General features: G+C 39.1%; 2 protein-coding genes and 1 non-coding gene across 3 annotated transcripts in view; 1 reads left to right on the top strand and 2 right to left on the bottom strand.

Moving 5' to 3' along the window:
- LOC110020466 (pentatricopeptide repeat-containing protein At4g21300) overlaps window positions 1-8209 on the top strand; it is a 9775-nt gene extending 1566 nt beyond the window's left edge. Inside the window, exons 2-4 of the mRNA XM_020718584.1 lie at window positions 9-1168; window positions 7975-8034; window positions 8135-8209. Of these exons, the coding sequence (XP_020574243.1) occupies window positions 9-1153 (1145 nt within the window). The 3' untranslated portion in view covers window positions 1154-1168; window positions 7975-8034; window positions 8135-8209. The remainder of the gene's footprint in view (window positions 1-8; window positions 1169-7974; window positions 8035-8134) is intronic.
- The window catches only part of LOC110020450 (putative pentatricopeptide repeat-containing protein At5g09950), a 52699-nt gene that overhangs the window by 30927 nt on the left and 5723 nt on the right, over window positions 1-16049 (bottom strand). The window lies entirely within an intron of this gene.
- Window positions 12097-12169, bottom strand: TRNAR-CCU. The gene has a single exon. It is a non-coding gene; the product is annotated as a tRNA-Arg (tRNA).

Here is a 16049-nt window from a genome sequence, read left to right as displayed (position 1 = left end):
AGGGAAAGAATTACACTGTTATGTTCTTAAGAATGGATTTGAAGGAATTTGTTATGTGGCGAGTTCTCTGATCGATATGTATGCAAAATGCGGACGACTGGATCTCGGCCATGGAATTTTTGAGAAGATTTTGGACAAAGATACTGTGGCTTGGAACTCCATGATTGCAAACTTTAATCAAAATGGGGAACCAGAAGAGGTTTTCAATATGTTCTATCAGATGAGAGCTGAGGGGATGATGTGTGATGCTGTAACCATATCCTCCATTCTATCAGCTTGTGCGAGTTTACCTGCGCTGAATTATGGGAAGGAGATCCATGGCTTCATGATCAGAGCTGCTTTCACAGCAGATTTGTATACTGAGAGTTGTCTGATAGATATGTATGGCAAATGTGGGGAGTTAAACATCGCTCGTCGTGTTTTTGATTCGATGAAGGAGAAGAACGAGGTGTCCTGGAACAGCATTATTGCCGCTTATGGAGCCCATGGCTTGGTTGATGAAGCGGTTAGCTTGTTTCATGAGATGGAGAATGTTGGGTTTTTGCCCGACCACATTACTTTCCTCACATTGATATCGGCTTGCAGCCACACTGGCCGGATCAAAGAGGGGTTTGGCTTCTTCAGTCACATGAAAGACTTTGGCATATCTGCAAAGAACGAGCATTATGCATGCATGGTTGATCTGTATGGCCGTGCTGGAGAACTACATAAAGCTTACAACTTTATATTGAATATGCCGTTCGAAGCCGATGCTGGGATTTGGGGCGCATTGCTTGGAGCTTGTCGTGTGCACCGCAATTCCGAGCTTGCGGAGATTGCTGCTAAGCACCTGTTCGAGCTGGATCCTGGGAATTCTGGATACTATATTTTGATGTCGAATGTTCATGCCGTCTCTGGTCAGTCGGAGGGGGTTCTAAGAGTTAGGAAGATGATGAAAGAAAGGAATTTGCAGAAGTTTCCGGGTTGTAGCTGGTTTGAAGTTAACAACACGAATCACATGTTTGTCTCAGGTGGCAAATCTCATCCAGAGTATGTGTGTATCTATTTATTGTTGAAGGTGTTGGTTTTCGAGCTGAAGGAGGCAGGCTATGTTCCCAATCCTGATTGCTTGTATCTAATGGATGCATGCTCTGGTAAGCAGATGAGTGTTTGAGAGCTTGTGACAAAGGTATGTGTTTTACAGTTTGTGATGCTGTAATTGTTTGTAGGGGTATTTACACACATACCACACAATTCTTATGTATTTATATATCTGACATCTACTAAACATTCATATTTATATGCATAATACTCAGATTTTTAACATCATATTGAAAATAACACCAACACTTTCTTTTTAAATCTGAAATGCACTTTTTCATGCATAGGTTTATGACAACAAGATATTATAAGTGTAAATATTAAACCTTGGGTGTTAGATATGTAAATCCATCAAAATTATGTGGTATATGCGTAAATTTTCCTAGTTTGTATATCATGTCATCTTTGATAATTCAAGTTTATAAGAAGGGATAATAAAACCTTAGCATTCTCTGTGATTAAAAACTTTAATTGGTTTCAGATATATTTCAGATGTCCATAATTTGTGGGATTGTGATTTATTTATAGATTTCAAGAGTCTTTTAGCCTATTTAACCAGAGTCCATTAAATTTTGTACTTGCATCAAATGGTTTAAATCACTCCTAATCGGGAATGCAAATTTAGGGTTATATGATTTTGAAGCTCTTGATGCTATGAATTCAAGAGAGTTGATGAATCAAAAATTCAAGGGGCATATTCATCGTAACAATTTTTATAATGTTGAATTAAAAATGTCAGCATTGTCGCACCACCTGATCAGGGATTATAAGAGAAGAGAGAGCAAATGATATTATCTCCTCGTTGATAAGGAATATGGTAGAGAGAGAGAGAATCAAAGTCTCCTTCCCCAAGGGAGGACACCCCTTATCAATCGGGTTTGAGGTGAATGTGCCCTGAGGGAGGCTACATAAATGATCATACGGTAGAAAAGACTCTAACAACTCATATCGCCATGAAGTTCGATGCTGTCTTTGTAAGTGAGCTGGCGAGATCTCATCCTTCTCGCCGAGTTGGTGTGAATAATGACCTTTGTGGAGGTTGTTGAGCTCCCATCTTGTATGGACTCGAGATTTCTTCGAATATGCCTCAAATAATCTCGTCTCAGTCACGTGCTTCGAACACTTCTATGATTTGTTGGTCCATAGGAATTTATCGATATACATATAATATTCATGGAGCAACTGTAGGGTCACTAAAAAGTAACAATAATAATGAAAGTGCAACGTTTTAATGCTAAAATATTTATCTTATCAAGAGCAATATAATATCATTCAAGGCACTTGCAGCAGATGCCTATAGAGGTTATTGGAACTCTTGAAGGCTTATGGATTGGATTTAGGATCCTTAACAAGTTGATGATGACAATGTACTACTATTTTGTTGTAAAAGAGTTAGTCTTAAATTTTTTTTTTTGAGTATTTAGAGTACTTTGGAATAATTTATTGGATTTGATGATTTCTAAATACATTATTGTGTATAAATTGTTTCTCGCTGGCCGTCGTGCATGTTGGTCAATGCAACTGACGTGGACTAACATATATTACATTAATTTCATTTTTTTTTTGAAACAGAAGAAGAAAATATAAAATCCCACATTTATTATGCAATGTTTTTTTTTTCTGCCGACCGAAGAACACCTTAGTAATTTGTAATCTAACATGCATAAATTATATATATATATATATAACATAAACGTGCATATATGCTAAGGTCATTTGTTTTTTAAAACAGAAAAATAAAAACATATAGAAATTATACAAACCAAGTATGTTTTCTAGAGGTAAAAACGAAAATAAAAGCAAAAAATAAAAGTGGTGCCAAGTGGGCCTTAAATGATTGATGCATGATAATGATTGCTGAAGTGACCTTGAAACTAGTGTCGTTCTTGCGTTGTCACTAGAATTGGCAATAGTTTATGTTGCCATTTGCAACAATAATTTTGCATTTCAATCCAAGAATGAATATTAAAATTAAAATTATTTTTATTTTGTTTTTTTTTAACATTTTTATCCCTTTATTTCCTTATAAAATAGCAAGCACACCTTAGATTCCTCTCTCAATTTCTTTCTTCAGATATTCTCTTAAGGCATTTGTTTTCCTTAGACTTTTTAGTTATCCTATCACGCTCAGGACATTATGTCTGCAACTTTTATTGAGTCATTTTCTATATTCTTGCAGATAGGGATCTTAATATTTTTGGCTGATGTCCCATTTTCTCCACTTGTGGAAGAATTTTCTTTTGCTCCATGTATTTCATTAGAAAAGCTTGTTATTTTGCTTGATCAAGTCGTGTGGCTCCCACTTATAAACTTACTTTATTTTAGCTATCATCGTTTGCAGTTGATTGAAATAAGTGATAGATCGTTGACAGTTTCCGAAGATCGTACTTAATACATAGCCTAAAACATTCGTTTCTACAATGAAAGGTTGGTTGAAATTTGGTAACACTAGAACTGGTACCCTTGTCATGATCTTCTTTAACTTCTCAAAAGCACGAGTCATTGCTTTCCCCCATTGAAAGTTTGTTTTCAACTTATCTATTAATGGCCACACAATCGAATGACAACCCTTCACAAACTTCCGATAGTATTTTGTAAGTCCCAGAAATGTTCTCAACCCTTTCAAGGTCTTAGGTGGTGGCCACTCCAATACAAATGTCACTTTTAATGGATATGCACCCCTAGATCTTGCACAAAATAGGGTAATTGCAAAGCACCACCATTTTTTCTCCGTTATGAAAACTCTACAGTGTCAAAATCAGTCAATTACAAACTCTCCTACTATTCTCCACCCGTCCCTTTTCGATCATGACTTCTGAATCGTCTTCCACCTGGAAGGCTGCCATTGCAAAAGGTACTGACATAGTTGGAAGGAGCCCTCCGCCGAGGTCTCACCCAACTTGGTTCTCTGTTCCAGACCAAAATAGTTTGAAGCGATCTTTTCCAGCCTTGAATTGCACGTTGTCTTGTTTCGTCTGCTGCCACTTGTTCCAAATCTCCATATGTCGCTTCATTCTCTTCAGATGCTGCCGCTCGAATTCATTCCCTACTCCTTCGCTCAATCCATGCCTTCTTCAGTTCTTTCCCGCTATTCAAATGTTGTGCTATTTCTACCAAGTGCTATCACTAGAGTCTACTCCTGATTGGACCTCTCTATTCCGCCTGCTTTTGTTTGTTTCAGCTGTTTAGATGTCTCATTCCTTCCAAGTGATGCCTCTCGATTCCGCTCTCGATTACTTTGTTTCATCCCGCAGCTCCAGATTCGCTTAAGGCAACGATGTCGATGCCAAACAAATTTTTCAGATTGCTGCTGCTCACGTCAGTTTCCGACGACTTCGCTTGATCCCTTAGCTATTTTGCGTGAAACTCCAGATCCTCTTCATCATTTCTTCCAAAACTATGAATCTCCCCTTCATGGACAAGAACCGCCCATTCATGGTGGAGAAATGCTCGTCCATTTCAGATTCAATTTGGCTCAGCTCTCTGTTTAATTTCTTCTCTAAATTTCTTTTTTTTTTGTTGCTATTACTGCCAAAAAATTTTTTATCATGAAGACGTCACTTTATACGCTCGATGGCTTCCCAGTTAGCTCGAATCACAATTGTATCATACAGTTTGGTTACTTTACATCACAATCCCATCATTTCCTTCCCTGCTAAGTCAAATAAAGTGATTGTATCGTTGTGTTCGCCGTGATCCTATCATCTGTATGCCCCAAAATTTTGAATCAAGCTACTATTTCGCTTTGTGCGCAACAATCCCGTCGTTTGCTTCCTAGCTATGTAAAAATGTGATCTGGTCGGCTCCCAGGTAGCTTGAATCTCGATAGGAACACCGCAATGCTGTCGTCGGCTTCCCATATCGCAAGGTTCGGTCTTTAGCCTGCCCTGTCCCGTCATTGACTTCTCGGAGTCTACTAGGGCACGCTAGATCCTGTTGTTGGCTTTTGTGTTTTAAAACCTTTAGGCGTTTATGTCGTTTCTTTCCCATAGATATTGCTATGATAGCAATTTTGTATGAATCAGAGTAGATTTTCTCAAAATTTTAGGGAAACAAATATTTTATTTTAATAACACCAAATAACATAACGGATAAACACCTACAATTAGAGAGGTAGATGATCTCTCCCAAACCCTAACTGATACGGATGTCTATTCCCACGTGCACTTGTCCCCTAAATGCGTGAACTCGGACCTCTCGGTCTAGACAAATCAAGGGTCAACAGACTCTCCTGAGTGCGTAAAATTGCCACGCACTTGATGGGTCCACTCCTTAATTTCGCTAGTATATATTGTTTTTTTGTGTTTTTGAGCAGTTTTTTTTCATGTTTTTTGTCAGGACAATCATCGGCATCCAGGCTTTCCCTTCTAGGGCTGTATCTGATGACGAGTGGTGGTCCGGTTGTATCTCGTTCGAAGTTGTGATTATCCTCGACTTTCCCACTCCACAACCTTCTCTCCACCGCCGCCGTCTCCATGTTCCCTACAGCCACCTTACTATTTTCTGCAGCCTCCAGCAGCCCAACCGCCTCCCCCCTCCCTTTATACATTGCTGCCATCCCAAACCACACCTTTCTAAGCCTTTTTCTTGTTGTTTGAGGCCTCCAACCTTGCCGCTGCGACCCAGGTTAGCCAGGGAACACGTATTCTTACGATTCCACTGCTATCAACCCAACCCCTCGCTGCTACCATCAAGGACAGCAACGATATGTGTTGTCCCTGCATTTTTGTGTCTCCTTCTCTCTGCTACCAGCATTCCTTTGTTGCTACCACATCCGCCAGTCATTCTGATCCACCTAGCCGACCTCCACCACACTTGGGATACATTTTAGGGGTGCTTGTTTGTGTCTATTGTTGGGTTTCAATTTAGTAATTTTGAGGACAAACAACACACAGTACTCTCCTTTTTTCTCTTTTGCTTTCAGATTTTTGTTGGAGAACCAGTAGGGTGGAAAATGATAGCAAAAGAGATGTGGAGTTTGCTAGTGAAGTGATAGGAGCAGCAGATGGTGATGGTTGACTTGATTTGGAGAGCTGATGTTTGGAGGAGAGGAGATGGAATTGTTTTTTTGGTAGAGAAAAAGGCAGCTGCTTGATGTGGTGAATTGAGGCGGCTGTTGTGGAGCAGGAAGAAGGGAAGGAGAGGGCTGCAACACAGTGAAGGGCTCCATATGAACTCTGGAAAGGTCTGGAAGAGGCGCAGGTGTTTTGCAAGCTGCAGGAACGGGCGACCAGCAGTAAATGGAGGGGGAGAGCTGGAGCGGCAGTTTGGTGAGGGTGCCGAAGGTTGGGGTGGCGGCTGGGATGTGAAGATAAGGCATGAGTAGAAGTTGGGTTAGGGATGATTGTAGGGAGGCGGAGATAAGAGATATTTGACGAATATATAAATGATACCGGAGTTGAGCGGAATCACAATAGGAATGAAAATATTGTTACTAAAATTCAACAGGGTGACACAAAGACTCTTGACAAATATAACAAACACAAACTTAAAAGATATCATAGGGCGTGGGCGAAGGGTACGAACCCTGGTTGGGCAGGAAAGGGGTGGAAGGGGTTACAGTACAGCAATGGGGTGGATGGCAATGGGGTTTATGTTAGGGAGGAAGGTGGATAGTGGGTTACGGCAGGGAGAGAGCAGGTGCAAGTAGAGGGGTTGGAGTTGGCGGCTGGGGGCGGCAGAACTGTGCTGGGAAATGCCTGGCGGCAGGAAGAAGGGTGGGAGTTGGTGGTTGGGAGCAAAGTGGTGCGGAAAAGGTAGCCGAAGGGATGTTAGAGCAGCGAAACAAGTAGGAACAGGGAAAGATACATACCACCTCGGGATGACTTACAGCTGGTGGTTGGGAGCAAAGTGGTGCGGAAAAGGTAGCAGAAGGGATGTTAGAGCAGCAAAACAAGTAGGAACAGGGAAAGATACATACCATCTCGGGACGACTTACAGTTGGAGCACTTTCTTGCTATCAAATAAAGGGAAAAATGACGTCAGAGGCTGTCCTGATAGAAATCTCAAACAAAATTGAACTCTAACACAAGAAAAATACATATACATAGTAGATAATTAAGAGAGGGAGGCCCCTTCCCTTGAGCGGCAACCCTAGCCCATAAACATGGACCGGCTGGCCCTGCTCGCCTATTGGAACCAGTTCAGCTGATCCAACCTGTTCAGTTGATGCAGTCGGTTTAGCCCCTAGGAAGCCCCTCGTCAATATATATAGACACACACATACACACAAGCAATATGAATATATTTTCTAGTTGATTGCGAACGGAGCTCATTTGAACATTCATAGCGATGATCACGGCAAATTCACTTGCCGTGCGATGCTGGGTTCGAATCTCGTCATTTTCATGTTTGCTCTTTTTCAGCCATAGGAGGTCCCTCCTTGGGAAATTTTGACAATGACTAATGCATTTGAAGCAAATCAATTCCATTTTGCATGACCGCACATTTGATGACCTTAATGTTCGCAAGTGGCATTCCTAAAAAATTCTTGATACTGTAGAAGAGACGGTGTGGCTCATTTTCTGATCGATGAACGTTTGAACACCTTTGATGGCAACTGCAACATCCTAATGTTCATTATTAATGCTTGTTTGTCTCGTGAATTATATATGGAGGTCAACAATACATTCTGAAAATTGTGCAAGCAAAAATAAGTAATGTGCACTAAAATAAGAAGAATACATATGCACTCACACTACTACCTATGTGTCAAATTCTTGAATATATTATAAAGTTAGAAATGCTGCGTGAATTTAAAAAGAAATGACAATAAAAAAATGTCAAATTTTAAAATATAACGGCATATTTTTACAGGTAGTTCATGCTTCTAGTTTCGATGCATGATTCAATCATCTTTTTACATAAAATTCTTTCTGTGGTTATGAATTTCAGTCAGAAAGGGATGGCGTAAGGCATCAACGTCACAATGTCCAGAGAGAAAGTCACCAGAACGTAAGCACAGATCTTGCTCTTGCTAAGTTCTGCCATGTTCATACAACTCCTGTAGAGCTATTTTTCAGTCTGAGTGTTTAACATCTTTATCCTCATTCAGCTTCATCAGGTTTGGGGACAGCTCATGAAGATAGGCCACCAGAACTCCTGATTTGCTCATCAGGTTCGTGCCCTCTACTAATGATATTATGTGAACTGTGTGTGCTCTCTCTCTCTCTCTCTCTCTCTCTCTCTCTCTCTCTCTATATATATATATATATATATATATATAGATATAGAAAATGTCGTGCCGCGTAGCGGTTTGTTGGTTGGCATCCTTGGTGTAAGACCCTTCCAGTCGGGGGTTTGAATCCCCATCTAGCGACTTGAGCCTTAAGGAGGGTGGTACTCGAATTGTTAGGCACATTAAGAGTGGTTGGAGACTTGTATAATAGTCTTTGACCATTCCTTTATATATATGATTGAGAGGTTTGCATGTTTGTATACTAGCCAAGTGACAAACTCGGGGCTTGTATTCTCCTGAAAAATATTACAGGACTACTGAAGATTTCATGCCTCATGAATTTGATATCCTTGAAGATTAAAAGCTTCATTAGTTGTATGTAAACCAATTTAGTCTAGTGGTTCAGAGCTTTCTCTTTCGACCAAGGGGTCTTGCGTTCAAGTCCTTGCATATGCGAGATGCGTGAGTTGGGGTGTGTGTAAAAACAGAAGGGAATTTACATACACAACAGCCAAGTTTTATGTATTTACATATCTCACACCAAAATTCACACTTTTCAACAGTGTGGAACAGTGAAATCCACAGTTTCATGCATAGTTAGGATGTCGTGTTTGTAAAAATCTAAGTTTTGGCCTGACATAAAATGACAACCATTCTCGTCCAAATGATACTTGTATGAGCTCTTGTTCTGCTGGGAGCTGATTGTGGTATTCTTGAATGATTTACATGTAGGTCAGTCGATTCTTATGTATTTACATATCTAACAACTAAATTTCAATTTTTACATTCATGCTAACCTGTTTATGCTTTAAATGTGTATTTTATTAGTAAGATTTGGGTGCTATAAATGTAAAAAGGGAAAGTTTAAATGCTACATATGTAAATCCATAGGAACTGGATGGTATGTATGTAATTGCCATTTAACTTTTTTTTTAATTAGCTGAACACATAGGGTCAACTTTAATGGTACTCAGCTCATTAAACTCAAGCATAAAAAGAACTGAGCTCAACTCATATCTAAACATAACTCCAAGTTATGCTCAATGGAGCGAAACCTGCATAACCTTAGGGTCCGTTTGGGGCCAGTTTTCGTCTGGTTTTTTTAAGACCGCCATCATAATTATGTTTTGAGGAGCTGCTTTATTGTTGCTTTCTAGAAATTTTTGTGGCAGAAATATATTTTTTTCAACCAGACTGATTAAAATGCAATGACTGCTAGAAAATTACGGTCTGATTTTGTGAAATTAATATAATTTTGCAATTGCCATCGCAGCTTTTTGAATAAATTCTTCTACAAATGCTTCAAACAACTTTAGTTGCCCCTGAGTTGATATGCATTTCATTGTATCTCTCTAACCTTGGTCGAAAGGAGTCCAGTGTGGCCAAAAGCTTCAAATAATCGCTTCCCTGGTCCCCCGAGCTTAATTACACTATGGGGCTTACTCAAATCAATCAGGGTGGTCTATTGGGTCGCCTCAAGGGGTTGGATGGAGTTGTACTAACCCTGCTATGGTTGCATTAGTCGAAATGGGATTGCTGTGAAGAACGAGCCCCCCCTCTCCCAATTTGGTCTTTCACCTCTCTAGAAATATAAGTATTGCCCCTCATGAAATATCACTTTGTCTTTCGTTGTCCCAGTCTAGCCCCTATTCAGAGCTATGGGGGGGGGGGGGGGGGGGGGCGCAATACAGATATTTGTTGGTTTTGCCCCTACATTAGATTATAACTCAAGCAAACTCCTCTAGCTTTTCCTCTCCTCCCCAGTGCATTATAGTGCATCTAAGAGACCAATGTTGTCCTCTTGCCTCCATAGATTAATCAAGTTAAGTCTCCCAAACTTTAACTTAATTACTTAATCAACTATTACTAAGGGATTAAGCATCCTTAAACCTCGATTTAGACCTAAGGGCTGCTGCAGGATTTTAGGGACATCTTATTGAGCACAAAACTAAAACAGAATTAAGCACAAATCAAATATATTTGAATCATAGGGAATGATCAAGCCACCTCCACTTAGGTCTAAATTTAAGATCGAACACAAATCAAATTAACGCCCACTCAAATCTAATATTAGATTGTTTAACCAAAATAAAATCAACATATCAAACCATTACATTAATTCACACTGTCTTTTAAAATCAATGATGCGTGGTAGAAAATTCACGATGATAGGATAATTGATTATCGTCTGAACACTGCAATAGATTTTAACACACACTTAGGTGAAAGAAAAGTAGTGATGACATCAGAAGTTTTTTAATGTAAAAACTCGTAAATGAAAAAAAATCATAGTGTCTGGTTCAGTTGTAAAAATTCATTATAGTTTTATGATTACAAATACCCATTGTCTTCCAGATGAGAAATGATTACTAGATTTTTCAAGTTACAATGTCAACTGACGACGTCTAGTTCGTGGTGGTCTACGACAATTAGCGGTAATCGAGATGTTCATCAGTGGTGTTTAATGATGACAGTAGTGCTCGACGGTGGTTGGTTGTTGTCGAAAGCGGTTGACAGTGGTAAACGAAGTTTAGCGGTGGTCTACGACGGTCAGCAGTGGTCGACAACGACCGACAATGTAGGGACGGTGTTGGACTTCAATTTATTCTCAAAACTTCATGTTCTCTCACAAGACTCAAGCTTCCCCCTCTTGTGAGAAGGGTGAGACTTTATTTATAGTATTTTGGGTGCAATTAATGTAGTAATATGAACTATTTTGATCAGATGATCCAAAAACTTCCTTCAATCTGAAGATATTTGAGTGTCTTAGGGTTTGTTTGGGGCAGTTGCAGCTTATCCAGTTTTTGGTGATAAGCAGTTTATCATGATAATCTGCTAATGAGCAGCTGATCCGGATAAACTGACTGACTGTTTGGTTTGTGCATTTGGAAAATAACTGATTCTAGATAAATGACTATTCTGTCTCTGTTCTAGATAAGTTGTTTAGTTGTTTATTATGTATGTTTGGAAAACAACTTATATGTAACTTTTTTGTAGATAAATTTTTTTTAAAAAAATTTAAAATTATCTGTAACGTAAATTGTAATAAAAAATTTATATTTTACTCTAATCAATAATTTAAGAGGGTGGGCTATCGGGAGCGGAGGTAAGCGCAGCTTCCATTCGGCGGAAGAGATTTTTAGGGCACGATGCAGGAAGCGGGGTCGTGAGGGGTAGGTGCGTAAAATTTATCCCCAACCGGCGTTCGAAATGCTGATCACGAGGTATAACCCGCGATCGCGTATTCTAAAAAAAAAACGTCATTTACATATAATCAGGTAAAATGTGAAAAACAAACAGTGCGGCGGTGTTTTCAAAATTGTCATCGCACTTATAAGCTGCCCCAAACGGGCCCTTAATGATGTCACAATTGAGTGATCTTGAGCTCGTCAGATTCATCTGACGAGACGTTTGATTCGACATCCGTTTGAACTCCCAAATGTGTTTTAAAATCTTTTAATAACTGTTTAATGATTTGATATAACTTTCATTTGACTGAGATTGGACTAGTTTTGATAGCACCAAGTTTGTCTTATCGAACTTAAATCAGAGTTACGGATGACTTTTTATCGCATATGAATATTTTTTACTCAAATAAATTACCTCTAGATTCGTATGATCTCTCAAAATTCATGTAGGATGATTATAATTTATTGATGACCTGTCAATCACAATTAATTTATCTATTTTAATATTAAATAAAATATGTAGCATTTTATATGTAAGATTAAAATATTTCTATTTTTACATCATTAGATTTTTTCGGTTGACTTTCGAAAAAAATACCCATCATCCTGACGTTTTTGCAAAATAAAAAAAAAATTAAATATTTACATAAACGCGCCAGGTAGGGGTCGAACCTACGACTTTCTGCTTAGGAAACAGACGCTCTATCCACTGAGCTACAGGCGCGTGGCAGGTGCTTATTTTACTTTTTTATGTTCTCATATTAAATTTCATACAACAATTATTAAGCTGCATCAAAGCATCAAAATATGATTTATATGAAGTTCATAAACTTTTTTCATTGCCAAATTTATCTATACATATATGAAACATTTTTTATTTTATTTGATATTTATCCAAATAAAAAAAATTGCTTATAAGTCGAGCCGTTGAGGAACCGATTTGGCGCCGAGCTAGGATAGCTTGAAATCAGCTCGAATTGATTGTGTTTGGGTTCTGGGTCGTTATGTTCCATTTCGAGCCCGCTCAGCTAGAAAATAAGACGTGCTCAGTTCGCCCCGAAATTGAAATGAGTTGGCTCAACTTCGAGTTATTTGAATCTGTTGTAGCTCAAAATCCGCTCGATCCGGCTTGAAATGAACTCTTTGCTTGTTATATTTGATTTTATTTAGCATTATATATAATTTTATAAATTAAAAATAATTCGAGCCGATCCAAGTAAGATATCCCGTGCTTCTTCTAGTGAAGTCCACAGCTTCATATATGATAGTAACATATTATAAATTGACTCCAGGTTGTTGCTGATCTGTTTGAGAGTAATGTCTGAATCCTTCTTGGCAATGTCTATAATTGAGCAAGCAACCCAAGCAGATCTAGCCTGTTTACTTCGAGCCCTATTAATTCCCTGGCATGGATGAGTTGATTCAAATTTTATCGCTTCAAGAACATGCCCATCTGCAGTGATGCACGTACTTTGTATTTACATGTCTCGGAGCTCAATCTGGCACGAAATCTAAACATTAGAAGCATATAATGGAATCGTGTGAGTTTGGGATATTAAAGAAATGATCCGAGACTATTATACGAGCCTCCAGCCACCTCTAATGTGCCAAACAATTTGAGCACCGCCTCCTTAATGTCAACTATGTCAGAGGCGATTTGAACCCCCGCCTTGAGAGGTTTTATACTGTGGATGCCAACAAAAAGATTGGGGCACACAACACGCTCATACACACATATATTGATTAAAGTTACAGTCTCCGATTTTATAAAAAAATAACTCTAATGTATTTATACATCAAACACCTAAACTTTCATATTGCCCGAGATTGGAACGAAGTACAAGCTTACTGCCAAAGGAAGAAGGAAAGACCCAATTATGAAAGCTTAGATTGTAATCAGCCCCCATGCTCATAAACAACAAAATTCACAATCACTAGTAGATCGTAGAACACTAAAACTAGAAACCAATCTGATTCTTAGTCATCTAAATCAGCATTTAGATCTCAAGACACTACGATTCTAATGCATTTACATATCTCAAACCTCAATCTCTTACCAAATCTAAACATAAAAATCATATAATGGAATCGTGTAAGTTGGGGAAGAAACTCCGTGAAAGCTGGATCAGGCAATGACAATAACTCCTTCAATACAAAATCTCCAACTTCAATAACGGCGCAATAACCCTCAATAACACTGCATGGTTATTGGGGGTTATTGGCGTCCGCACGCAGTGCTATATTGGGGTTTCTTGGAGCGGTTCGCGGTTCACCTCACGGTGTTATTGTGAATTATTGGAGTCCGCACGAAAAGTGTTATTGAAGGTTATTGCGGCGTTATTGAGAGTTTATTGGAGCAGTTTACCGCACTGTGTTATTGGGGGCTATTGTGGCTTTATTAAAACAATTATTAGAATTGTTCTGCAGGAGTTATTGGTGCAGTTGAGCGCGCATTGTTTATGATGTGGGCCTGGTATAACAAGTGTGACGACATATTACTAGACTACGCACGGAGAGCTATGTTCACATTCAATATAAAAAAAAATTTCTCAATTTTGGGGATCTTTGAGTTATAGAGACTTTAATAGAATGCTATCTGCGAGCTATAGTGAAGTTTATCGTGCCAAAGAGTTAAAATAAAATTTTTTGAATGCTATTTATGTAATAACTCTATGATATAGTCTATTTGAATAAAATTAAGTTGCAGTTTGACTTCATTCCGTTTAGAACTCTGACTTTAAACTCACCGCTATAGGCATGCCACATCAGCAAATTAGGCATCATTTCCCACTGCAGCCCTAATTTTTCTTTTCCGGATCCCTGTCTCGAGCAGGAGAGCAGACCGCGATTCCTCGGAGCGCGAGAATAGGCTTCTTCCATTTCCGTCCGATCAAATCGGTAGGATCCCCTTCTTCGTGCTGATCGTGGTCTGCAAGGTCCATTTCCGTCCGATCAAATCGGTAGGATCCCCTTATTCTGCAAGAACAATCCGAGGTGAATCGAAACTCTGCAAGATTGGGTTTCCTAGATTTTCTACCTTATGTTTCTCATCAGATGATATGTAATCGTCTTTGATGTGTCGATTGATTTATTATTTTCTTTTTTTTATGATTCACGAGTACTTCTAGTTACAGTATTAGATTCATTGGTAAGTTATGTGTTACTGTTTTCCGTTTTCTCTCGAATGCTTGCCTTTGATTTACGCCCTAGTATTATGATTGATCGAGGTTTCTGGTTCAGATGGATGAATGTCTAGGTTGTGAACTATGATTTGAGAGATTATTGTGCGGGGTTGCTTCTGTAAATGGGCTGCATTCCATCAGAATAAGTTGCAAATCGGTTTACTAGGCATGAGGACTCTGTGATTATGGACTTTCAAACGGCAATTGATTCATCGCAAAATTGAGAAGAAAAAGAAGGAAATCTGTAGGTTCTCGTTTTTTGAGATTGAAGAAGACACGATCTTCTTTGGAAAGCAAAAACTGCTTATATTCTTCCCAAAAGCTCTCTGACCTTCACTCTCTTCATTCCCCACGTTTCATATTCTCTCATATTGCTAAAATTGAATATAACAAGTCGATTCTTCACCAAAACAGAGAGGAATAGAAAACCTGAGAGAGTTTTCAGTTTTCAGAAGTGAAGCAACCATACCTCTTTTTGGAGAGGAAATCATCTATATATCTCTTCCATATTGATTTGAGAAACCAATCACAGCCTCCCTGCTGAAATTTGAATCCCAGATTTCTCCATTGCTCCTTGTTTTCCCTCCAATCCTTTATTCTCTTCAGAAGTTGATTCTAGGGAAATTTTCTGGAATTCCAATTCATTACATTGCTGAAATCTTGAGAGAGCTGAAGGACTTTTCTTCATATTAACTTCTGACTGCCATTCAAGAACTATCCTCCTAGCTTTGGTAAATTCCCTACAACCTTCTCTTCTACCTTCAAGAATTCCTCCATTCTGCTTTCAAGAAACTTTTAGCATTCCATCTGTTTAGTAAATTAGGGCGAAGAAAAACAAGAACGATACAAATCCAGAAGAACACAGAGATTTAACGAGGTTCGGCAAAGATGCCTACGTCATCGGAAACAGAGCGGCGACTTCCTTTCAATATTCAGAAAAGATGTTACAAAATAGAGGGATACCTCCTGGGGTTACTAACGGACTTATTTATAACCACGGGAGTAACCCTAGGCACAATATGTAATTACAACATTACCCCTGTACCATACCGCGGGGCTGCACCCCAACCAACGTAACTTCCCAATTTGGACAGATTCTTCCGTTCTGCTTCGCTCCGCTCCGCTTCATTCTAGCGTCTGTTCCTATATGGTATATGAGTCATACCATAACAAATCTCCACCTTGGCGAATATCCAGCCCTTTAGGAGAAAAATACCTGGGAGTTTGATCTGCACTACTGCACCACCGTGGGTTGGGCCACCATGATTCTCTAGCAACTGCAAACATTCAACAAGTCCAAGCAATGCAAGAACTTGTTGATGGTAACTGGCTTGGTCAACATATCAGCTGCATTCTCATCAGTATGAATATTCTGCAACAGTATCTTTCCAGAAGCAATCAACTCTCTGATCTTGTGATACC

This window comes from Phalaenopsis equestris, unplaced genomic scaffold, assembly GCF_001263595.1.
Source record: "Phalaenopsis equestris unplaced genomic scaffold, ASM126359v1 Scaffold000002, whole genome shotgun sequence".
Taxonomy (NCBI): Eukaryota; Viridiplantae; Streptophyta; class Magnoliopsida; order Asparagales; family Orchidaceae; genus Phalaenopsis; species Phalaenopsis equestris.
The sequence above is the reverse complement of the archived record's forward strand: the minus strand, read 5'-3'. Positions and strand labels throughout refer to the sequence as shown.